At 36.3% G+C, this 25,216-nt stretch overlaps 1 protein-coding gene, 3 non-coding genes and 1 pseudogene across 4 annotated transcripts; all 5 read right to left on the minus strand.

The window, feature by feature from the left end:
• Positions 1–358: 358 nt before the first annotated feature.
• RYBP (ring and YY1 binding protein) lies at positions 359–14,406 on the minus strand. The gene is made up of 3 exons (XM_088235473.1): positions 14,091–14,406; positions 5,933–6,286; positions 359–3,186 (listed from the first exon to the last, which is right to left on the minus strand). Exons 1-2 carry the CDS (start codon positions 14,224–14,226, stop codon positions 5,949–5,951), a joined length of 474 nt encoding a protein of 157 aa, XP_088091599.1. The 5' UTR covers positions 14,227–14,406; the 3' UTR covers positions 359–3,186; positions 5,933–5,948.
• A 7,648-nt stretch (positions 14,407–22,054) lies between these two features.
• Positions 22,055–22,173, minus strand: LOC148275600 (5S ribosomal RNA). The gene has a single exon (XR_015823984.1). It is a non-coding gene; the product is annotated as a 5S ribosomal RNA (ribosomal RNA).
• An 85-nt stretch (positions 22,174–22,258) lies between these two features.
• LOC148275601 (5S ribosomal RNA) lies at positions 22,259–22,377 on the minus strand. Its single transcript, XR_015823985.1, has one exon. It is a non-coding gene; the product is annotated as a 5S ribosomal RNA (ribosomal RNA).
• An 85-nt stretch (positions 22,378–22,462) lies between these two features.
• Positions 22,463–22,581, minus strand: LOC148275602 (5S ribosomal RNA). Its single transcript, XR_015823986.1, has one exon. It is a non-coding gene; the product is annotated as a 5S ribosomal RNA (ribosomal RNA).
• An 85-nt stretch (positions 22,582–22,666) lies between these two features.
• Positions 22,667–22,787, minus strand: LOC148275603 (5S ribosomal RNA; annotated as a pseudogene).
• Positions 22,788–25,216: the final 2,429 nt, after the last annotated feature.

The following is a 25,216-nucleotide window of genomic DNA, read 5'->3' on the forward strand; positions in this document are numbered from 1 at the left end:
TCGCGTTACTTTAATAAAACCATTATTTTAATTTGATTGAAATAATTGTCAAAACAGTTGACTTTCGTTCACTAAGAACGGTTGTCATTGTTTAAAATTCGTATTAAAAAGTAATAAAATAAAATCAGACAATACGCTTTTCTTCATCTAACAATATGTTCGAAGTGGAAATATAACTTTGTATATATTAAAGACAAATATAAAATATGTAGGATACATATTACTAATGAGATATTTTAAAGCTAGATATAGTAAATGCATTATAAATTCACAACCTGTCAAATTGTGCGGAGAAAATTAACGCCGCCAAAACGAACCAATTAAAGAAAAGAAAAGAAAAGAAACCCACCCGAAATACTTTTAATGTGGGTAGTAGATAATAGGCACAAAATTGGTTTTTTTATTAAAACTTGAATCTAAAAAAACGATTAAAATAATTGAATAGAGGCACAAAAAAAATTCAACTTCGCATTAAATAATTAAAAAGTGCCCAAAATATTATAAAACTATTTTAAAAAATATAATATGTATAACAATAATAATCTGGATTACTTTCACAGAATCATTCTTATTCTTAGAATACAGCGAGTGTTTTTTTAAATCCAGATTAAAATTCGTACATCTATCTGTATCTGAATAGAATGGTGAAATTGTCTGAAATGTATTCAGTGGTGCGCGTCAAGAGTCAATAAGGAAAAAATGAGTCGATCGCGGGTGAAGTGAACTGATATTTTAAGTCATGATAACTCGTTGCTTCATCGCTCGTTTGAACATCTGGATCTTGCTTAATTGTTAATTGCTTAAATCTTGATAATTGCTCTCTAGAAAAACTTAGACCATTATTTACAAAATTCTCCTCAGTCCGGTCATTGTATATTGGGCCGAATGCTGGGTTATGACCAAAAGAGATGGTATTAGTATATGAAAAAAAATATTAAGAAATTTGGTGGTGTCATACAAAACGGAGTATGGAATAGACGGTAAATTAGAGGCGCTATATTATACGGCGAACCCTGTTGGGATTGCGCAATTCGCAAAAATAAGAAGATTACAATAGTTTCAACGGCCTCCGTGGTATAGTGGTCGAGACGCTCGCAGACCAAAATCAAGATGGCCGGATGTTGTGGAAAATGACACGAGAGCAATTGGCCTGACGAACTGGAGAAGAGCCGCAAGGTGCAGGGAGGATTGGAGACAGATTCTGGAGAAGGCCAGGGCCCACAACTGGCTGTAGCGCCATCGATGATGATAACTCATCGATTACATTACATTTCCATAATCAGTATAATACGAAAATCTTATTTTTCCTGATTCTTTATGTACAAACGATCCACGTTAGTTAAATGCTAGAAACAGTTTAGTAAAAAAAAATGGGCAAAAAGCTCACAGTTTCTTCTAATACAAAAGTTTGTCAGTCGGTTCTTCTACCTACTATGGTCTAAAATACTAAGTACAAAGTAATAAACGGGAGCTTGAAGATTTACAACTAATATTTTATATGATTAAATAATAGTATTACTAAAAGGTCTAAAAAATCATGTCGGAATATAAAAATTAAGGTAAAGTACGTATATCAAAACGGAATATCCAGTTCTGGTTTCAACGCATAGGATAGGAGGGGATAGTGGGCTGAAAGTAGTAGCGTTAATAATTTATATAATTTTTGTTTAAATAAATTCGATACATATTATAATTAAACTAGGAATAGATCGCGAAATTAAATGTTAGGTCTAGTAAGTAAAGCCACACACCGGACAAATACTATCATGTTACTCGTAACATGAACGTCGCCACATTTTCTCGCGTCAAAAATCGTCACCTACTGTACACGTTTGATTTCTGGGGTAGACTCGTTCAACCTCATAATTAGAAGAAGATGACGATTTTTAACGAGGCAATAAATAATTAAGTATGACGTTAATGAATCCACCCGTTCTGATAATTTTATTTTCTATTCTAAAAAATGAGGGTCGGTGCTTTATAAACGATCGACGTCACTGCGACCTGTGTGGATGTGACGGGTCCCCGTAAATTAGTTTTCGCCCTCCGAGTCCGGGACTTTAAAGAGCCTGGCTACTGAGTTTAAGGCGAGCGTGCTAAATCTCCTATTCCGAGCCCAGGTCCTTGCTGTATCGGGCTTTCGGGTAGGGGGCGAGCACTCTAAGATCCTCAGGTTTAACCAGTGGCCCATTTGCTTCTTTCTTTATATAAAGCGTCACATTCAGGTATATATAATAAATAAATAATGTGCATAGCACATATAGGCATTTCGTCGTCTTAAAAACCATAATCAAGAAATTCTACAATTTTACAATTTATGGTAATTACAAACTTTTGTTTTCTGTTTGTTACTGCATTCATCGATTGTATGAAAAAGGGTTATTTTTAACCTGCGCAATATAATCGATGTTAAATTTAACGTTGACATCTATATTGTACTAAAAGCACGTGTTGTTACGTCGCGTTATAAAAAAATGCTATAAAGAACATTCACGAAGACTGGACTGATGAACACGTGCGAACTACGAGCCCACTGCGTGATATCACGTGATTGGCCCATTTCACAAAATGGAGAAAATTTACAATAATAATGTGGGGTGGATTGATATTAATTTATTAGATGATGACAATATTTTTTAAAAATATTTAATGCCAGGCAATTTCAAAAATCAGTGCACCATGAAGCCGACTAATCTCCTATCGATTTCCTTGTGCGGGATTTTTACACGAGAGTAACCGCTGAATAAATTTATAATATATACAGAAGAATATAATATTTGTCAATCCACCGTAATTTTACCATGCCGTGCGGATTATTTGAACGATACATGTAAAATGGGCCATTCTCCGTCGGATATTACGCGGCTCCGGCTGGTTTATTCGCTGGGAATTATTTGTAATAATGAACACGGTGTGGATATGTCGCGAATCGAATGTGGCAATACAAATGCATGCTCGGTGTGAGGTCTTACTTACAGTAGAGAGGATTGCAATAAATAAATTGAACACAAAATGACGTCATATTTGGGTCTGGCAGTGGCGGACAGTCGAGTGGTGCTAATGTACCGGTGTGGAGCTGTTCCTTCCGACCGCGTCCGCCCTGACACTACTCCGGCGGGTCGGCCTTATCCTTCGCACCGTCTCTGTCCACATCGAGTCTCTTTAAATTCACTACACACACTAAACCTGGAACAAAACAAATAATCACATCAAAAATCACATAGTTCGTGGAATTTTGTGGAAATTTCTCTTGGAATGTTTCCTTTTTCAAAACTTTTCTCTTCATATATATACCGAATTAAATTAACACCAAGCATGTAACATGTTTTAATTTTTTTTTATACAAATACATAATATATATTACAAAAAAATAATAATAACGTTTCCCAAACTCTATGGGGCCAAGGGCCCCGTGTTGAGTTGGGATACAACAGAAAGGAAAGTGGAAGCATGTACATAATTAAATAATAGCAAAAATAAAATATTATTACATCAACATACATACATATATTTCAATAAACATCGGGACAACGCGCTTAATAGTATATAAATCTATACAATATCTCGCAGTAGTCTCCTGCAATGGTCTCTTCCCTAAGACAAAATCCAGACTTGTACACTTTTTCTGAAAATGGCTTTCGTTTTGGAGAACTTAATATGTTCATCCGGGACATTGACACTTTCGGGGCCACAAAATAAAAATTCCGCTGAGCAAACGTCGAACGTGTTTTTGGAATTCAATAATTCAAATTACAAGAAAATCTCGAACGAGCATTCTGCTGGGATCTACTCTTGTAGCCTAATGCCCAGTACGTTCATGAATTGAAACAACGAATCAGATGGAGTGGGGGGATATCGACATACCTAGTAAATTAATATTTCTTCATCAAATAATTTTCTATGGAATATATTTAAAAACTTAGCAAACATTGGATTCTCAAGATCGCCCGAGATTCAATTGTCTTTTGCCTTTCACAAGTTGCCTTTACTGGTATCTGGGTATTTGTCAAGTTTATCTTCAAGTAATTACAATAGGTGTCGAGTTTCTACATACTCGTAGAGTGGTAAAAAGAAATGAGCCGACGTCACCTTGACCGCCAGCCTCTTCAGCGAGGTATCAGAAATACATTTCAAGAACCTCAGCAAGTATATATACTTGCCGTATTTCGTGTATCCTTCCCTTCTTTCATAAAGTCCAATTTCATTTCCATCGTCTTGGACAAAGTAGTGTAGAAACGACACAACCAGACATGTAAAGAATTAAAGGTTTTTTTTTGAGTTGCAAAATATTTGTACCTTGCTTTTGTTATAATATAAAAAAGAGTCAGGCTCTTGTGTTTGGCGGATGTACAAAATAATATCAAATAGAAACCATTGAAAATTAAAAAAAAATTAACACTATTTAAAAACAAAGACAAAATGAATTAACATTCACGGGCATATATACAATATACATATGTATATATGTATATCAGGTTGGGGAAAAAGTAATTTCGTTATTCCCCCTTTTTTTTTTCAACTAAGTATTAAATAAACTTTATATAAGTATATCTCGTTCATTATTGTTCACATCGGATCATACGATACGGCGTTGTAAAGGTGTGAGTGTATACAACAAACGCTTGACAGTATTGCGCTTGGTCGGTTCAGTTGTGAACTATCTTACGTCGAGTATGAAGGTCTCAAAGGAAGAAATTCGCCATATTTTACATTTTTACTACCTGAAAGGGAAAAACCCGTCAAAAGCCACCAAAAAAATATTGCGATGTATACGGGGCCGATACTCTTTCGGTTCGTGCTGCGCAACAGTGGTTCCAGCGATTTCGTTCTGGTGTAGTGGAGGTGAATGATGTCCTACGCTCTGGCAGGCCTGTCGTCGAAAATAACGATAAAATCATGGATAATATCGAGATATATCGTAATGTTAGCAGTCGTAGCATCGCCCAGGAGCTGAATATTGATCATAAAACCGTTTTGAACCATTTGCAGAAGGCTGGATTTTAAAAAAAAGGTCGATGTTTGGGTGCCATTCGAGCTGACGCAAAAAAACCTCACTGACCGAATTGCTATCTGTAAACCGCTGCTGAATCGCAACAAAATCAACTTATTTCTGAAGCGGGTGGTGACTGGTGATAAAAAGTGGGTCACTTACGACAATGTTATGAGACAGAGATCGTGGTCGAAAGCCAACGAAGCGGCCTAAACCGTGACCAAGCCAGGACTGACAGCCAGGAAGGTGTTGCTGTGTGTTTGTTGGGATTGGCAGGGATACTCTACTATGAGCTGCTCCCCTATGGCCAAACGCTCAATTCTGCCCTCTACTGTGAACAACTCGACCGTTTGAAACTGGCGATCGAACAGAAGCAGCCAGCATCGGTGAATAGGAGAGGAATTGTGTTTCATCAGGATAACGCCAGGCCGCACACATCTATGATGACGCGCCAGAAGCTCCGGGAGCTCGAATAGGAAGTACTTATGCATCCACCTCATAGTCCGGACCTGGCACCGAGTGACTACCACCTGTTCCTGTCTATGGCCAACGCGCTCGGGGGTACAAATTTGGCCTTAACAGTGGCTTGTGAAAATTGGCTGTCCGAGTTTTTTGCTAATAGAGACAAGGACTTCTACGAGAGGGGATTCTCGTCGGCAACAAGTTATCGAACAGAACGGCGCATATTTGACTTTAATCGGATGATTGTAACACTATTTATAAACCATTAGAATAAAGCGAAAAATACGAAATTACTTTTTCCCTAACCTTTTTCCCCAGAAGGCGATCGTGCAGCTCAGTTTGCTTGAAACATCGTCAATCTTCGTATATCGTGATATTTCCCGTTTCGGAGGGTGATCTTTAACCGCACTAGTAGTTACGGGGCTCGATGACGCCATCGGGGGTAGATTAATGTTTTCCAAAGTTTCGATGGGTACTCACCGAGGGCAGGGTTGGATCATGGGCGCGTGTCGCTGGAGTCGTCGTTGTCGCTGGCGTGCGGCGCCGGCGGGCGGCGCTTGTACTCCGTGATGACCACCGTCACGCTGTTGACCGTCACCTCGCGCGCCTGGCCGCTGGAGCGGTCCACGTCTCGCAGACGCGGCGGCCAGCGACGGCGGCGGCCGCGCGCCGCGCCACGCCGCTTGCCCGCCGCGGGCGCCGCGCCGCCGCGCTCCGCCGCGCCGCCCGCGCCGCCGGCCGCCGCGCCCGCCGCTCCGCCCGCCGCGCCACCCGCCGCTCCGGCCTGCTGGGCCACCAGCGCCTGGTTCAGGCGCGGCTTCCTCGTCGACGTGCCTGACGCAAATATTCGGATCAGACATCTGAGAATACTCATTTTTATTATATTTTGCTTTCATACAAAAGATCGGAGATTCAGAATGAGTTTGCTAACTCATCGGAATACAATTATGTTTCGTAAATTTTGTTTTTTTATTTTTTATTAAAAAAACTCTCCGATCGACAGTAGAAGACAATACACTGGAACCCCTCTTCACACGGGGGTTGCGTTCCATACAGTAAGATAAAAAGTATTCTGAAAAATAACAATGCTGCATAGGTTTTCTTGTATAAAAATCAATTCAAGATTTTTTAAAAGACATAGTTTACTATTTACTGTGCATTGATATCATTAAAAAATATGAAATTATACATGAATATAGTAGCAACAAAATACTTATAATATAAAAATATAGTAACCAAGATTATTCACTATCACCCTTCCCTTGCGCACCCCTCTATACGCTTTGTAAGTACAAGAGGGAGTAGGGAAGTAGGGAATTCAAAAAACGAATAGCGTAAATATTATATTACTATGTATTATGCATAATCAAATTAATGCTCCATTTTTTTAAATTTCATTTTTGTACTGTTATTTCAAAACCGTATAAAAAGAATTTCCGGTGTATTTCGAAGGTCAAGCAACAAAGACGAAAGCTTAAAAATGGACAAATAATGTTTGTGTTAGTGAAATAAACCAGAAATACGAATCGTACCCGGCAAAGTCATGTTACGTTCAACGACAAATACATTTTTGAAGCTGTATAAGACTTTGTCTACCCGGACTCCATCATCGATAAATACAACGATGATAGTGTAGATATAAAAATACAAAAAACACGGGTAACCGAGCATTTATCTCTCTGTTACCAGTTTTTAAGTCTAAAGTGTCCACGGAAAGACAAAAATCACCGTGGACAAAACTATCATCAGAATGGTGATTTCGTATGGGCGTGATACGCGGACACTAATAGCAAAGTCTGTTGAGATGTTGGACATCTTCGAGAGGAGAGTGCTGCGTAAAATCTCGGGTCCCACGAATGATGGTGAAACCTGAAAGATTAACGTACATAAGCTCCCGGGCTCTCTGTACAAAACAGACTAAATAGGCTGAGATGGGCCGGACACGTGCAGAGAATGGCATCATCGCGGGTACTTAAAATGAGTCTTAGATGGTCAACCGGGAGATAGGAGAAAGTCAGGTAGACCTAAGGTGCGTTGGGAAGACGACATAAAAAAATATGCATCCCAACTACTGGAAGTCTCTAAGGGAGGGTTGCAGCGGATGACAGAAGAAGTCAAAGGCGAAAGTTGATGGAGGCCAAGGCTCGATATAGGCTGTAGTGCCGTTGGACAGAATTTTCATCTGTAAACGTGGCATTATGGTTTTAGACAAGCCCGCATTTGACAAGTTTCGTTTGTACCAGTTATACCCTGATTCCCCCACTATAAAACGACGAACAGCAAGTGAGAAGTGATCATAAGGTGTCCGTAACACCAACACAACATGTGACGATGCATATTCATTAGTCGGATGCAAATATGGGTCAATTGGCTCCACTTAGTGCGAATATAATATTACATAAAGTAACCAGACAAAACAAGTATCAAGTCGACAACCAAGAATAACGATAAACAAAGATCGTGTGCTTAGATTGGATCGCTGCATAGTTTAAAATCTAATAGGACAAATCGACAGATACGTAAATATGTGTGGATGAAAACAATATGAATCTGGGCCCCGATTACAATGGGAGGTTAAGAGATCTTGAAAAAGTGCATATTTGTATTAAAAATTGGAGTATCTTCAACAGGTACCTGTAATTGAACATGTTTAAAAAAAATATGTGCATATTTAATTTTTTATACATAAAAATTTATTTTGCTTTACAGACAATAAAGAAATTCACTGGTTATTATTGTTTTTTTTAATTTTTATAATAATACCATCGCTTTGATTTTATATAAACTTTGTATTTTTGAAAATCACCCGAACCTTCAAAATTACACTGCCCGCGACGTCATGAGTTTGAGTCGGTGAGTTTTTCTGACATTTAATAGTAGAACCCTGTTTTTCCATATTTTCCAGAAACTTCGCCGTACAATTAAATGCTCTTATTTTTACGGTGTGTAAGAACACACTTTTTATATCAAATTTCCCGTAGCTCTGAACTTCCTCGTTGAAGACAACTCTATTAACTTACCATTGTAAAACGGGTCATTTAGCATTCGCAGGAATTTGACATAGGCCGTTTTCGCATCACAGCAAAAAATCACCGACGCGATTAAATAACATAGGGTGGATTGACGTATATCGCATAATAAGTCATTTTTTAAAAATATTTTGAAATTATCGTCAAATTATTTTATTTACTCATTGGCGTCTAATCCCACTAACCAGTACACCGTGAGGCTGATCTAATCTCCGCTTGATTTCCTTTAGCAAAGTTTTTACTTGCGAGTAGAAACTAATAAATAAGTAAATCGTTTGAATAAATCCGTAGCATGTGACAACAAAATGAATTATTTTAATTAAATTACAAATTTAAAAGAATCACTATGTAAAGCGCCCTTGAGGTATTTTGTTACGAAAATGGCGATACATAAGTTATCCATAATAATAATAATAATTTAAAAAATAATAATAAATTCCGACAATTTTCATAGCGCCGTTTTCGTGAGTAATCACTTCAAGGGCGCTGTACATTATACTTAAATATTTTTATTTTTTTAAATAAGGTCTATCTACAGGCTAACTCTAAATTACTATTAACTAACAGACAAATTTTACAAAACATGTAATACACATAATACGGTACTTCTAAAAATTACATCTAAAAAGTAGCACTTTTTAAGTCAAGAAACGATTTCACAAATAAACAAGTTTTAACTTTTTCTGAAAAGGTATTCTGTTGCACAATTTCGAACTTCTGGAGGAAGGGCTTTCCACGACAAAGGTCCGGCTATTGCAAAAGCCCTACCGCCAAATTTGGAACTCTGATTGCGTGAATGGGGTGGTATCACCTTCCCTACAGATAGGCGCGTCACTCTCCTCTCAGACTCCTGTTCAGCTCGTCCGGAACGCAGAGTTCCTTAAGGTATTGAGGAGCCGTATTATGCATCGTCTTGTACATTAACCGACACGACTTGTACTCGACCCTTTCTGGAAAACGTAACCAGTGGAGACTTTAACCACCCACCCTAATTTCACCGAGCCGAGTGGATTGGCACGATACGTGTAAAACGGGCAATATGATAGGTCACTCGAGTGAACCCTCTATAAATATTGCGTATTAAAAACTGTAGAAACGTGCTACTTATAATGATGGTCTGATGAGAAAACAAACCATTTCACCGAAGTTGTTTTATTTGAGATGTAAATATTTTTACACGATAAATGACGATATGTTTTTGTTTTCCTCGACGAATCATTTAAATAAAAATAAATTTCGACTTTTTTCATAGCACCGTTTTCGTGATTAATCACTTTAAGGGAGCGGTACATTATACTTAATAAAAAAATTAAATAAGGTCTATCTACAGGCCAGCTCTCAATTACTATTTACATACAGACAAATTTTACAAATCATGTAGTGCACATATAAATGTTTGTACTTCTAAAAATGACATCTAATAAGTAGCACTTTTCAAGTCTGGAAACGATTTCACAAAAAAACAAGTTTATTTTTTTTTCTGAAAGGCGATTCGGTTGAACGATTTCGAACTTCTGGAGGTAAACGTATGTAACGTTCCACGCCAAAGGTTCGGCTAATGCAAAAGCCCTATCGAAAAATTAGGATCTCCGGTTGCGTGAATGAGGTTGTATCACCTTCCCTACAGCGGGACAGGAGGCTGAGCGGAGTCTTCGGGGCCTTTGCTGAACTATCTGACAAATACAAGAATCGAAGAAAATACCTTTAACTCATTTCGGTTGTTTATCTCGAGTCTTAAGTAAATAAGTTATTGTAAATAAGTTAATCTACTCACTTCGGGAGGCGTTATCAGTTATCAGAAAGACCGAGGTCACAATAGAGATAACCCCAATGTCCCCTATAGGATAAAGATACGTGACAAAAACAAAACGTTAGATGACATCAACTATACTTAGTTTCCAAAGTTTCCATCGGCTCCGAAATACACAATTCGAGCGCAACATAATGTTTGAAATATTGTTAAATTTATTTAATTTAATTCGTACAAATACTTGCATATTACAAAAGAAACGTATCCCAAACTCTATGAGGCCAAGGGCCCCGTGTTGAGTTGGGAGTTGGGAGTTGGGATACGACATAATGGAAAGTGGAACGTATGGCACGTACATAATGAAATAATAGAACAAAACAATTTCATTTTATTACATAAATTTATGATATTTTTACTTTTTTAGAATTCAATTATTTTTCCCCTTTCCACCTGCATTCATAATAAATTAGTGTGAAATCTGTAATTGGTCTTACTTTTTTTAATTGTTCTTTTGTTCCTTGTTTTATATAAAGACTGTATGATTTCCTTAATAAATAAATAAATAAACGTACATATATTTCAATAAACATCTGGACAACACGCTTAATAGTATATTAATCTATGCAATATCTCGCAGCAGTCTCCTGCAATGGTCTCTTTCCTTAGACAAGATCCAGACTTGTACACTCCTTCTGAAAATGGCTTTCGTTTTGGAGAAACGCTTAACTCCTCTCTTGAAAATAGTTTTTGTCCTTGAGAGCTTCATACGCTCTTCCAAAATATTGATAAATAAGAGATGTCTCTGAGAAAAAGTCGTACGGATTTTGGATATAAAATAATGAAATATTCTAGTTTAAAAACACCCTTTTAAATAAATATTTTATGTCAACCGTGCCGAGAATCGAACCGGAGACCTCTTGCATGGTAGACAAACGCGCTGACCACTACACCACGAGGCTGACATATTATAATGTTTAAGTTAAGAAATTACTATTTAATTTTTATTTTTATTGTCTTAATTATCAGAATATCCAACATTACGTTACAAAGATCTTAATTTTTCACCGTCCCAAAACTAGTTTCTTGCATCCCGTGAATCATAAAACTTTATGTCCTATAAATAAATATAAGCACTTATTGATAAACCATATAAATATATTTATTGGGTGCAAAATATTCGATAAATTTAAGGAGTTTATTCCAACCAACGCAACGACGAAATGATACGCGTGTTAATTATTAGAACACCGTGGATGAGAAAAGATTTATTTTAATAACGTGTTGTTTATTATTGATGGTAATAATTAAGGATTGATATAGGATACAATGTAAGCAGGGGGTACACGAGTTTTATCTTTATTTACGATCAGTCACGATGTCATAGATAACAAATCAGCGTATATTGAAATTGAAATTAATAAATAAACTGAAATTTAAGAACGAAAATATTTTCTTCGTTCACAGAGTGAAAAAAAACTTGTGATATCATTTATGTAGTAAATACCTTAAATAACGTGATTTACAAATAAACAACGTAAATTTGGAACAAACGCAACATGTAAGTCTATACTATAAATTGGTTATGTTTTTTTATGATTATTTTAGTTTATATTGCTAATTATGTTAATGATAATTAGGTTTAATAGATTAATAACGTTTTTTTATTTTTTTTTATTATTATAATGTTAACTTTGTTAAATAACTCATTTAAGGCATGTTTCACTTTTCGTAAAATGTTTCCCTCGGCACGGGACGCCCCCAGTGAGGGAACATTATTCTGTATTAAAAAAAAGAATACAAACATCGTAAAAGTATTAATAAATAAATATAACTTTGTTGCAACAGAGGAAAAACGTGGTTAACAAGGGAATATGGATGTTGAGGATTTTTTTATTAGCTTTGAGTTTGCTGTTTACCATACTGAAGTGCGATATATTATTTTTTTTAAATTATTATTATGTTTCTGATCCTATATAATATTTGTGGTGATATACTCGTCTTCTGTATGCTGATGATGCCGTGCCTCTTGCTAGCAGCAAAGAAGACCTGCAATTCTTGGTAACAAAAGTCTACGATGTATGCAAGAAAAGCAATTTGCTTATAAATGTTGATAAATCGGAAGAGATGGTTTTTGAAAAGGATGAAAATATAACTAAATGTGAGATCAGTGTGAACGGAGGTAGTCTAAATCAGGTAAAAGAATTAGTGTATCTGGGAAGTATGTTTACTAGAGATGGAAAGAACGAGAAAGATATTGAAAAGAGGTTAAGTTCCGGGAACAGGGCGAACGGTGCACTGAAATCTACATTGGCAAACAAATGTTTATCGCAGGAGGCAAAACTAGCAGTTCACGATGGAGTTCTAGTGCCAATTCTAATGTATGGGAGCGAAGTATCGAATTGGAAAAATAATGATGAAAGTAGGTTAAATGCTATCGAAATGCGATCCCTCAGGAGAATGTTTGGTAAAAAAAATGTATGATAGGTGCACGAGACGCACATATGCCGATATCCGTGAACTGTGTAAGGCTGAGACATGCATTATCGACAGAATCAAGAAAGGGGTGCTGCGTTAGTTTGGACATGTAGAGCGAATGGATAGCGAAAGAAAGGCTAAAACGATCTACGATGCGAATGTTGATGGATGCAGAAAACGAGGAAGACCGAGAAAGGCTTGGCACGATCAAGTCCATCAAATACTTGAAGACGGACATGTCAAGAGTAGGAAAAATCGACGTGCGTGCATGATAAGATGTATGAATGTAGAGGAAACGAGGACTGTGTGCAAAGACAGAGTGTTATGGCGTTCTATCCTCACTGCCTACCCCTACGGCGAAACGGCGTGATGGTTTGTTTGTTTGTTTTCTTTGTCTGTGTTAGCTAATTACTCGTCCCAACTCAATACAAGACTTTTAGTCCCATGGAGTTGGGATTTAGCTCTCAAAAAATGTGTAATAAACTATATACTTATAAGTAAATAAATAAAAAAAACACAGAGCTTATGACCTGTCATTGGCTGGTTCAAGTGGCCACTGTACACACAGTGTAACATTCACCATTCTGCCTATCTCTTAACTTCTGTTATTTGTTTACATTATTTATTCATTAGCTTACTTTAATTTTATTATTTTCTGATGATTTTAATGCTTCTATTATTTTGTAATTTTGATTAGGTACAAACTTTGTACAGTTTTTAATTGATTTTTTTTTCTTTATTGTTTTATTCATATTCCTTATTATTTACACTTCATTTTTCTGGATTGTTATTCTATTGTATCATATATTATTTTAATATAATATATTTTACTATGGTCATAGCCTAGAACCACAATAAGTTAAAAAATGTTTAAACAAACATAATTTCAAATGAATGAATACATAAAAATAAACAGTTTGTATTCTTAATAAAAGAAAACATGTATTCAAAATTTCAGTAGCTATTTATTATATTATAATAATGGATTGTATGCAGTCATAATGTGCAATATGCAATACCTAATCTTGGGCTTAATTTCACTTATCGATTTGCACATTTGGCAACCTCATTATGCCATGAAAAACAGACGTGTTTCGTTGAGACATTACATTAAATATTTTTTCGTAAATAAGATGCATGTATACCTTTACGAAAGGTCAGTAACCTAAAATACCGTTATCATGAAAGAATGTGAAATATTTCGAACAAATGTACTGTATTTATATAAAATTTTATCGAGTTATAAAACCTGTGTATAAATATTTAACATAAAATGAGAGTTGATTAAATATCTGTAAATTTCGAGAAAAACATTGCGTTTGACAACAAACCTAACCTAAAACAAGTCACGGTAGTTTTGTGATAAAATAGGAAATAAATGTACCTTTTCTAACATCACACATGAGACATTTGAATGCCTCAGCGGTATTTCTGTATGTACAGACACTGCAATCCCAGTAATTTTCTTCTAAAACCTTTGATTGTCGTTTTGCACGACGAATGTTATTTTTCTTTTCCATTTTGTAATTACTTCACTATTTTCACTCACAACACGCAAATTTTGAATCAAATCGTACTCTAGAATGGTTCCATTCTGATTTCGTATGATTTTTCATATTAAATTAGCACAAAAAACGTCCGGGAATTGACAATTTAGAGTAAAAATCTAGCTGTACGGCAAAAAGACATCGCCATGACAGTTGATCTGTCAGTCGGCTACGAATTGTTCTGTTTTACCGACTCGTGCGCTTCGCACGAACTTCGTACATATCCTTTGAGGGAATTTTATACAAGTAACGGCCGTCCAGTATTTTTGATTTTTATCATTTTTTCTAAAAGTTTTTTTCTCGCTATATTTTTAATGTGTTAATTTACAAATTTTACCATTTTATACGATTTTATTGGTGTTTTATTAAAATAATGACAATAAATCTTTATTATTTTATTTTTTTTGATCTGCGTCCAGGCGGTTGAAGAATACTGTAACACGTGTGAAATAGAACCAGAACCGTGGACGAGTGTTTTTGACGCGATGGCTACTCAAACAAAACAAATAAAAAGAAACGTAAACACAAACGTAAGGGTAGGCAGAGAGGATAGAACGCCACATCACTCTATCTCGGCATACAGATCTCTCTTCCTCTAGATTCATATATCTTCTCATGCACGCGCGCCGATTATTCCGACTTTTAACATGGTTATCTTCAAGCATTTGTTGAATTTGGTCATGCTATGTCTTTCTCGGTCTTCCCCTATTTCTGCATTCATCAACATGCGCATTCTAAATATTTTTAGCCGTTCTTTCACTGTCCATTCGCTCTACATGTCCAAACCGACGCACAGCTCCTTTCTTGATTTTGTCGATAGTGCTTATCTCAGCTTTACATAATGTACGGATCTCAACATTTGTGCATCTATCGCTAATTTTGGCTCTTGCGACAAACATTTATTTGCCAATGGCTACTCTCCGGTAAAAATTCTGATAAAAAAATGGGTAGTTAAATCAAAGTCCGCCTGGTAGAGTAGTGGTTGATGAACCCATCTACTATGCTCTATGATTTAAGTTTGGGTTCGATTCCTGGCATGGTGAGCATGAAATATTAAGTAAAATGGTCGTTTTACACTGGATATTTCTTTACCTGTAAACCGGCACCTGAAACGTACGACAAAACTTACCTTTCACAGTAGTAGCTACTTGATTGTGGAATAATCTACCCACTAATGTTAGAGACGCCCCTTTTTTATTTACATTTAAGTCAAGATTGAAATGTCACTATCTATATATTTAAATTTTTCCTTTATCTTTCTTCATTCCTTCCTATCCCTCTCCTCTCTTAATAGTATAGTGCTAAGCGAGATAAGGTCGTTGACATCACATGCCACACAGATGATGCAGCCATACTGATGATGATAACATATCCATCTCACTTAGTAAACATCTGGATGCCTAAGAATTGTCGTATGGTACAATGAACACGATTCATGATTATCGGAAGCATGATTCGGATATACAAAACGTGTGTCACACCAATCTGGGGTGTACACAATAAAGTTGAGGATAGATAGAGAGAAAATAAAAAATAAGAAAAACCTAGTAGAAAAACCAAACAGAAAAACTTAACAACTTCTCAGAACGTCGGAGATGAAAGTATTAAGGGCAATCGCAGGGAAAACCCAAAGAGGCAGAATCCGGAGTCAAGAATTTTGAATATTGCGAATTGCGGTACCCAGGGCATAGTAAATAGATTATGGAGAGATCACGTCAATAATTCTATTAATGGACTGCTTCAAAATCCCCTACACCATGGCCTACGAAATCCCAGCCGGTTGCCGTCTGCCCGGAAAACCACCAAGAAGAGTGGAGAACAGCTGGAACCCAAAGTCCCAGGAGTTAGCTTTTTAGCTGATACTAGAATAACCGATCTCAACCGAGGAGAAGAATAAGAATCTTTCAGAAATAATTTTCCCTCAGATCTTCCTAGGAAAGGTTTAGGTAGAACGCCTTGAGAGCCACGCTTTGCAATTTACGCATTTTATTTTCTTTAATTTTGGTCGGTAGGTATTAATGCACTATCGCGTGTAGATAATGGAACGATGATAATAAATATACAATACTGAATAAATCAGTGCTTGGATAAATACAAAAAACAAATTACAACAGAGATGGTGAACATTTTAGAGGGGGAAATGTGGAAGCATAGGTATTTACAGGACTGATGCCCTGTCATTATTTAGTTTATGTGGCCACTTTGCATACTGTGTAATATTCACCATTTTGCCAATGTTTGAATATCCACTTTTCTTCAATCCTTCGGTCAGCTGATTTTAGGAAAATGGAAGAGCATTGTGAACAGATTCAATTGATAGAATTATTTCACGTACCAGGCAACACCTGGAAATATTTTTTGAATTTGTAATATTGTTACTATTATTCTGGGTAATTGTTATGGCGCCATTTTCGTAAAAATCACCTCAAAAACGCTGTACAATATACATCTCAACACGTCTTGCAGCTACAGAGCGCACGGACGGTTAGACCCCATTCACACTTAAAAAATAAAATAACAGCCGTGTTTTTAACAAAATTACAGATAAATTCAAGATAACGACATAACTTGCAGCTTCGGAGCGACGGGCTATCAGAATATTTTGTGTAAGTTTGTGTCATTGTAAAGTTTATGTTATTCACTCAGTTAGTTTTCATAATATTAAAGCTTATATTATCAAACGTCTTGAAGCTACACAGTGCACGGACGTATGAAATTCTAGTCACTAAAAATGTTTTTTTTTTACCACCACCTTGTTTTACCATTCTTTCGTCATCCATTCGTTCTACATGACCAAACCATCTCAGAGACTTTTTCTTAATCTTATAAATTATACCGTTACTCCGATTTACGCTCTCACCTGATTTTAGCATTCGTAACCCTGTCATACATTGATTTACCACACATTCGTCTAAGAGATTGCATTTCAACTGCGTTCACTCGGCTTTCCTCCCTCCTCTGCCAGTTCCATGTTTCTCTTCCATACGTATAAGTTGGGACTAAAACTCCGTTGTGCACTCCCAGTTTAGCTTCGATTGACATATGTTTATTAGCATATTTGAATTGACAATAAATTTAAAATTAAGCATGTATGTACATAAGTAATAAGTTTGGCAATATTACTTTTGAAACACATTTTTAAGTACCTAATAAAGATCTATGAAATACTGTCCAGTAACAAAAATTGCTGATTATGAGTAGCATAAAAAATATTTATAAATTTGTAATTTTGAATTCCCGCAAAAACGGGCATTCCATTGGCCACACCTCTATTACGTCACGATTCATTTTATTTGTTTCTGGCCATTGAAATTTGTTTAGAACATTATCACGAATCTCGACGTCACAACAACCAAGGCCATACCAACGCGTTTTTCTAGCAACGTATTTTTATTGAATTTCCTTTTTACATTTATGTATGAAAACATTTCTCCACAATATCCATGTTGATTTTAAAAATACAATTGATTATTCTAAATTAATTTCACACATTTTTATCGGTATTCGTAGTAAGTGATATTTCCTTATTGTAAATACAAATACTTCGGCACAAATAGTAACCAGTAAAATAAAGCAATGATCATTAGTGACTGTCGTAAGTATTCCAGCGTCCGATATCGTATTCTTACAAGTTGGATTAATTTGTTTACAAACATTTAGACTAACTATAAATACTGTCAGTACAGAAAACTTTAGTAACTACGCAAATTACGAACCTAATAACAAACACGCACCTTGTTGACTTGGTAAATATGTAGGTCTGATATTAACAGGTTGTTTTACATATTTTGTAATAATAATTGTTACGACATACTTATAATATAATACCTACGTACTGTACATTTGTACATTATTTGTCCATACACCTGCATAATATACAAACAGGTTGCTTTTCCACACATTCTGATTTTTATTTTATTCTATTTACACTAGAAAAAAACAGCCATTTCTCAAAATGCAGTGCATATTTACAAATGAACGATAATTATTATTTTATTTATTTATTTATTTATTAGTTTATACATACAATGTTACAAAATGGCACAAAAAACACTCTGGCAAATTCTGCTAGTACTAGGAGTAGGCTCAGTATATGAAGGGTCGGCAAGCCAGAAATATTACATTTATTACATTTACATTTTACATTTTTTTTGCTCCACAATAGGCCAGGAGGCCTAATTACAGTGGTGAGTTACATCACAGAGCACCCAGGCTTGAGAAAAATCACATTTTAATTTTTGTGTTCTCACCGGGAATCGAACCCGGAACCTTCCGTGCGTGAATCAAGCGTCTTGACCACTACACCACGGAGGCCGCCAATTGGCCAAATATTAATACGCCTAATGTTGCAATCGGTTCCTATATGGGCAAATGCCTGTTCTAAGAAACCGATTTGTTGCGGCAAATATGGTTTACGAATATTTTTCCTATAAATAAAAAACAATATTGAAGAAATAAAAAAAAAAACAAAAGAGAAGAAAAGAGAAAAAAAAAAAATTAAGTTTAACAAATTACAACAGAGATGGATTACAACACTTTAGAGAAGGCATATATAAGTCCAGGCATTTACAGAGATTATGAACACTGGCTGGTTTAAGTGGCCACTTTACACACTGTAACATTCACCATTTTACCTATGTTTTGACATCCATATTTCTTCGATTCTTTCATCTGGTGATTTTAGTTAAAGTTTAAGAGCTGAACGCTCTATTGTTGTGAAGAGATTCATTTGATCGAATTATTTCATATCCGCAACGCCGGAAAACGATTTTCCAATTTTTAAATTTCTTCTTGGGCCAGTTGGTTTTATTACAAGAGTTTGTGTAAATGTTTGTAGACAAAAGACTGGATTGCACCCCCTAGGGAGTCATTAAGATTAACAAATTACAACAGAGATGGAGAACACTTTAGAGAAGGAATATGGAAGTCCAGGCATTTATAATTATTATATTTTTTTACATAATATTAAACGCAGCAACAACAACAACAAACCAATACGCCGTTTCCCCGCAGGGAAGAGCGGACATGATAGAACGCCATATAACTCTGTTTTTGGATACATACCTCGCTTCCTCTAGAGTCATACATCTTCTCTTGCACGCACGCCGATTATTCCTACAATTGACATGTCCATGTCTATCTTCCAGTATTATTTGTTGAATTTGATCGTGCCATGTCTTTCTCGGTCTTCCTCGTTTTTTCGGCATCTATTGACATTCTTTTAGACGTTTTTTCGCTGCCCATTTGCTCTACACGTCCAAACCAACGCAGCGCCACCTTATTTTGTCGATAACGCTCGTCTTGGCCATACAAAGTGCACGGATGTTGAAATTAATCGCAAAAAAATGTCAAAAAAAGCATATTATATGCTTGTGTAAGGGCTATGTTGAATCACGCCACTTGCAAAAATAATAATAACAATAAAACTTGGTTCTGCAGAAAGCAGCCAGCTGTAGAAAAGTGAAACTGTGATAAAAGCACCTTTGTGAAAATAATAGTTGTAAAATAATCAAATCTACACAATAGTTTGATGATTGAACGATTTTGACTTTGACAAATTATAAACAATGAATACATTAGATTTTTTACATAACAAACAAGAATCTGAGTATGTATTTATCCAGATTTAGTGATTTTTTAGTACCGTGAGATTTTTATAGTGCCGTGGGTGTGTTTTGCAAATTGATAAATGCCGTTTTTGTGATCGACACTATTTTCAGAAGGTAATTATTATGGTTTTTTATATGAAAGCGGTCTGGACCCCGATGTCAATGCGAAGTTAACGGAGTTATTTTCGAATGTCTATAAAGAAAAACCGATATTTGTGTACGAAAATGAGTATGAAAATTTGCATGAACATTTAAAGAGTCTTTGTCGGTAACTTGTTGCATATTCTGCTTTTCATACAGAAAATTTAATTTTACTTTGTAGATAAAATTAAAAATAAATGTTAACTTCCCATTGTTATCGGGGTCCTGGCTGCTTTTAGAAAAATATGAATTGACCTTACTGCACACAACAACAACAACAACAACAATCCATCACGCCGTTTCCCCGTAGGGGTAGGCAGAGAGGATAGAACGCCATAACACTTTATCTTGGCATACAGACCTCGCTTCCTCTACATTCATACATCTTCTTATGCACGCACGCCGATTATTCCTACTTTTGACATGTCCATCTTCAAGTATTTGATGGACTTGATCGTGCCATGTCTTTCTCGGTCTTCCTCGTTTTCTGCATCCATCAACATTTGCATCGTAGATCCTTTTAGTCGTTCTTTCGCTGTCTATTCGCTCTACATGTCCAAACCAACGCAGCACCCCTTTCTTGATTCTGTCAATAATGCATGTCTCAGCCTTACACACTTTACGGATCTCGACATTTGTGCACCTATCATACATCGTTTTACCACACATTCGCCTGAGGGATCGCATTTCGACAGCATTCAACCTACTTTCATCATTATTTTTCCAATTCCATACTTCGATCCCATACATTAGAGTTGGGACTAGAACTCCGTTGTGAACTGCTAGTTTAGCCTCCTGCGATAAACATTTGTTTGCCAAAGTAGATTTTAGTGCACCGTTCCCCTGTTCCCGTCACTCACCCTCCTTTCAATATCTTTATCGGCCTTTCCGTCCCTAGTAAACATACTTCCCAGGTACACAAATTTTTCTACCTGATTCAGAATATCTCCGTTCACGCTGATCTCACATTTAGTTATATTTTCATCCCTTTCAAAAACCATCACTTTCGATTTATCAACATTCATAAGCAAATCTCTTTTCTTGCATACCTCGTAGACTTTTGTTACCAAGAATTGCACACGATAACACAAATATCTCGTTTTTTCAAAATAAAGAAATTGGCTGCTTTCTGCATAACTACGGTCAATTACATAAAAATAAAATTACCAAAACAAACATAAGTAAATAAATTACTGTTTGATACATAATTTCTTTATTTTTTTATTCATATACACGCATTCACGGCACGCAGGCCTTACCTTACAAAAATATATTTTTAATAGAAATAAAAACTTCAATATAATTATATACTTAACTAATTATTTATATTTAAAGACAATTTATAATTTAAAAATACTGGGTACACTTCCACTTCCTTATTTGACTAATTAGCGCTTAGCATGTGGTGAAAAAGTAAAATGAAAAAGTACATTATTTTTCTTAAATTAAAAAGTCAAAATTAAATTTGTATCTTTATATAATCACTTTGTAAAGCGCCCTTGAGGTATAATATTATGAAAATAGCGCTATATAAGTTATGCATAACTATTATTGTTATTATTATAGCGCTATTACCCTCTAAGACCTCTACTGGGCATTTTCAGACTAGTAAATATAATATTATATCTTAATCTTATTATTATTATTATGGATAACTTATAAAGTGCCATTTTCGTAACAAAATACCTCAAGGGCGCTTTACAAAGTGATTCTATAAAAAAATATAGATTTGATTAAATATTTATAATTTTTGGTTGTTTTAATTTACGTTTTTGTGTAACACATTTTAAAAACCATCAATTTTTTATTTTTACTTATTATTCTTTTTGCGGAAAACCAACAGCTACAATTATCATTTATTTATCTTGCAAACTATACTGAAGTTATCTTTTTATGATGCAACTGGCTTTTTCTTAAACATTGTACGTACGGTTTGTTTTAACAAAATGGCAGTATGGTCGTTGGCGAGGCCTGAAATAATATTTTCCGTTATCAGTAAACTTTCAGGAAAAAAAATATTACGCGCTGTGATAAAGTGCAAAAAGTAAGAGGGCCAACGGCACGCGGTGTTCCCAAGCGGTCACCCATCCAAGTACTGACCGCGCCCAATGTTGCTTAACTTCGGTGATCGGACGAGAACCGGTGTGTTCAACATGGTATGGTCGTTGGCGAGGCCTGAAAGAATATCTTTCGTTATCAGTAAACTTTCAGGAAAAATAATATTACGCACTGTGATAAAGTGCAAAAAGTAAGAGGGCCAACGGCACGCGGTGTTCCCAAGCGGTCACCCATCCAAGTACTGACCGCGCCCAATGTTGCTTAACTGCGGTGATCGGACGAGAACCGGTGTGTTCAACATGGTATGGTCGTTGGCGAGGCCTGAAAGAATATCTTTCGTTATCAGTAAACTTTCAGGAAAAATAATATTACGCACTGTGATAAAGTGCAAAAAGTAAGAGGGCCAACGGCACGCGGTGTTCCCAAGCGGTCACCCATCCAAGTACTGACCGCGCCCAATGTTGCTTAACTTCGGTGATCGGACGAGAACCGGTGTGTTCAACATGGTATGGTCGTTGGCGAGGCCTGAAAGAATATCTTCCGTTATCAGTAAACTTTCAGGAAAAATAATATTACGCACTGTGATAAAATGCAAAAAGTAAGAGGGCCAACGCGGCACGCGGTGTTCCCAAGCGGTCACCCATCCAAGTACTGACCGCGCCCAATGTTGCTTAACTTCGGTGATCGGACGAGAACCGGTGTGTTCACCATGGTATGGTCGTTGGCGAGTGTCAAGAGAACATCTTCTTTTATGACCAAACTTGGCGAGGCATAGAATATTTTCCATTATAAATAATCTTTGGGAAAGAATAATTTTTTTCTTTCGGTTTAAGGAAATTTTGAAGTTGAATAAAATTCCGACATTACTGTCAGTGTGGTAAAACGATCGCTTAGATGCAAAAAATAATGTCTCTAGGATCTGCCCTATTCACACTTAAGAGTATCAAGCCTTCGAAAGTTACCACTGTAAAAAATAATTTAGTTTTTACTGTCTTTTTGGAGCTGGCTTTGAATCAATCCGTCGACAAATACGGACGATCGTTAAGCGTACCGTCTAGGTAATTTCCAAAAGTTATATAAAACTCATGTTCAAGCGAGCATTTTTTGCTTAATTGGGATTTATTTGAATTTATAATCGCTTCGAAGTGGGCACTTTTCATCACAGAAGCCTGTTTAACATATAAATCAAAACTATTTTAAATTTTAATGACGTAAGGAACGCGGACTAATTTTTTGCGGTCATTCATTGGTTTGTTTCGATCATATGATGTCGATATGACAAGTAGGTAGAACATACCGAGGTAGATACAGATAGTACAGAAGTTAAGTTCACCACCTCGATATGTACGGATGAAGATAGCGTTCATAATCGAGGCACTGAAACCTCTATTGATATGAGAAATATGCCTAAAATACTTTCATAAATAAATTACGAAGTGCGTAAATTGGGTACTTAAACCAGTCAATGACAGGTCATAGCCCTGTAAATGCCTAGACTTCCGTATTACCCTCTGAAAAATTTTGTCTTCGTCTTTTGTAACACGTTATATTAAATTACCTTTCCTTACTAATTTCAGTCTCGTTTGAGATGTCTATTTACCCGATCGTATGATGAAACGTTCATGACGTGTTTACGTTATTCTCAGAGAATCCTTCCACACAAATTGTATCATAATCCGACACCTCCGCTGCTCCACTCGCTACTGACTACCGACTACCGACTGCCGACTGCCGACTGCCGACCACCGACTACTGGCATACCCGCTACCCGCTACCCGCAGATAGTACGTAAATTGGAACATTTCTATTCGGCATTTCATTCCATTCTGCTCTTCTGTAGGGGTGTTTTTCTTCACTTGTTGCTCCCCTCCTCTCGCCGCTACCCGCCCCCGCCGCCACCGCGGTCGCAGGGGGTGGGAACCCTCGGGAGAGGAATGGCACTCCACCTCTGGCTCCTTCGGCACTCGTGTCTCGCGTATCGCGGAGTGCTATAGAGAGTTGGAGATGCACCCTCTTTCACAACAAAGATACCATACCTTCCATTTTGCAGAATTGTCCAATGCCAAAATACAAATAAATATAAATGACAGATTAATAGAAAATAAATATTTTTTTCAACAATGTTTCGAATATCCCCAAATGTTTGCAGACAGGCTGGATATCTTCCCTAGGGAGTTATTTAGATTTAAATTTGTCGCAACACAGATGTAAATAACTTTGGAGAAGGGAATATATAAGTCTAGGTATACTCGTATATATAAATATAATACATATATTTGGATAATAATAATAAAGCTGCATTTTTGTGAAAATCAATAAATAAATACCCCAACACGTCTTACAGCTACAGAGCTCATGGACAGTAATAAATCTAAAATCTAGCCACTATTTACATTTTTTATATTATTTTATTTGCCAGTGAAGTTTAAATTATATTTTTAAAAAACAAATTTATAAAAATAGAAGCTAGATTACAACAAGTCTCGCAACTGCTGAGCGCATAGTCGGATGAAATTCTAGACCCCATTTACTAAATTTAGATATTTGATAGTTGATAACATTTACCTATTGAAGCTAGATTACTAATCGTCTTGCAGCTACAAAGTGCATGGACGAATGAAATTCTAACAACTTAAAATTATCAATAAATTTTCAAAGTATCCACAGGGCTTATGACCAGTTGTCGGCTGGTTTAAGTGGCCACTTTACACACTCTGTAACATTCACCATTCTGCCATGTTTAAACATCCTCATTTCCTCAATTCTTCCATCTGTTGACATTTGTGAAGTAAAAGAGCTGAAACCTTTTGCAACAAATTTAGATCTAAATAACTCCCTAGGGAGGAAATCCAGCCTGTCGGCAAACATTTGGACGTACTCACAACATTGAGGATCATCACCGCTGCAGGCAATATTGCCAAAATGTTTTTCCTAACGCTGGCAGACGCAGTTAACTCCATCGTCGTTACCAAACTACTTTCGAGACCATCCAAAGAACGCGAACTTATGAGTTACCTGCGTAGGTTTAAAAAAATTACTGACGACTAAACTTGTGTAAAATATCTCCTCACGGAGTATCGAACATCTGTTATTTCAATGTCTGATTTTCGGCTTGTAACGCCAAAACATTGAATTATAATACAAGAAAGATGAAA

This window comes from Micrasema longulum, unplaced genomic scaffold (assembly GCF_059751315.1).
Source record: "Micrasema longulum isolate JH-2025_06_02 unplaced genomic scaffold, ASM5975131v1 h1tg001379l, whole genome shotgun sequence".
Lineage (NCBI taxonomy): Eukaryota > Metazoa > Arthropoda > Insecta > Trichoptera > Brachycentridae > Micrasema > Micrasema longulum.

Excerpts from the sequence above, each read along its gene's own strand:
- RYBP (XM_088235473.1), bottom strand. The coding sequence starts at position 14,226 with ATGGAAAAGAAAAATAACATTCGTCGTGCAAAACGACAATCAAAGGTT. Across the intron at positions 6,287-14,090 it reads CATGTGTGATGTTAGAAAAG|GCACGTCGACGAGGAAGCCG; the intron begins GTACATTTATTT and ends TATTTGCGTCAG.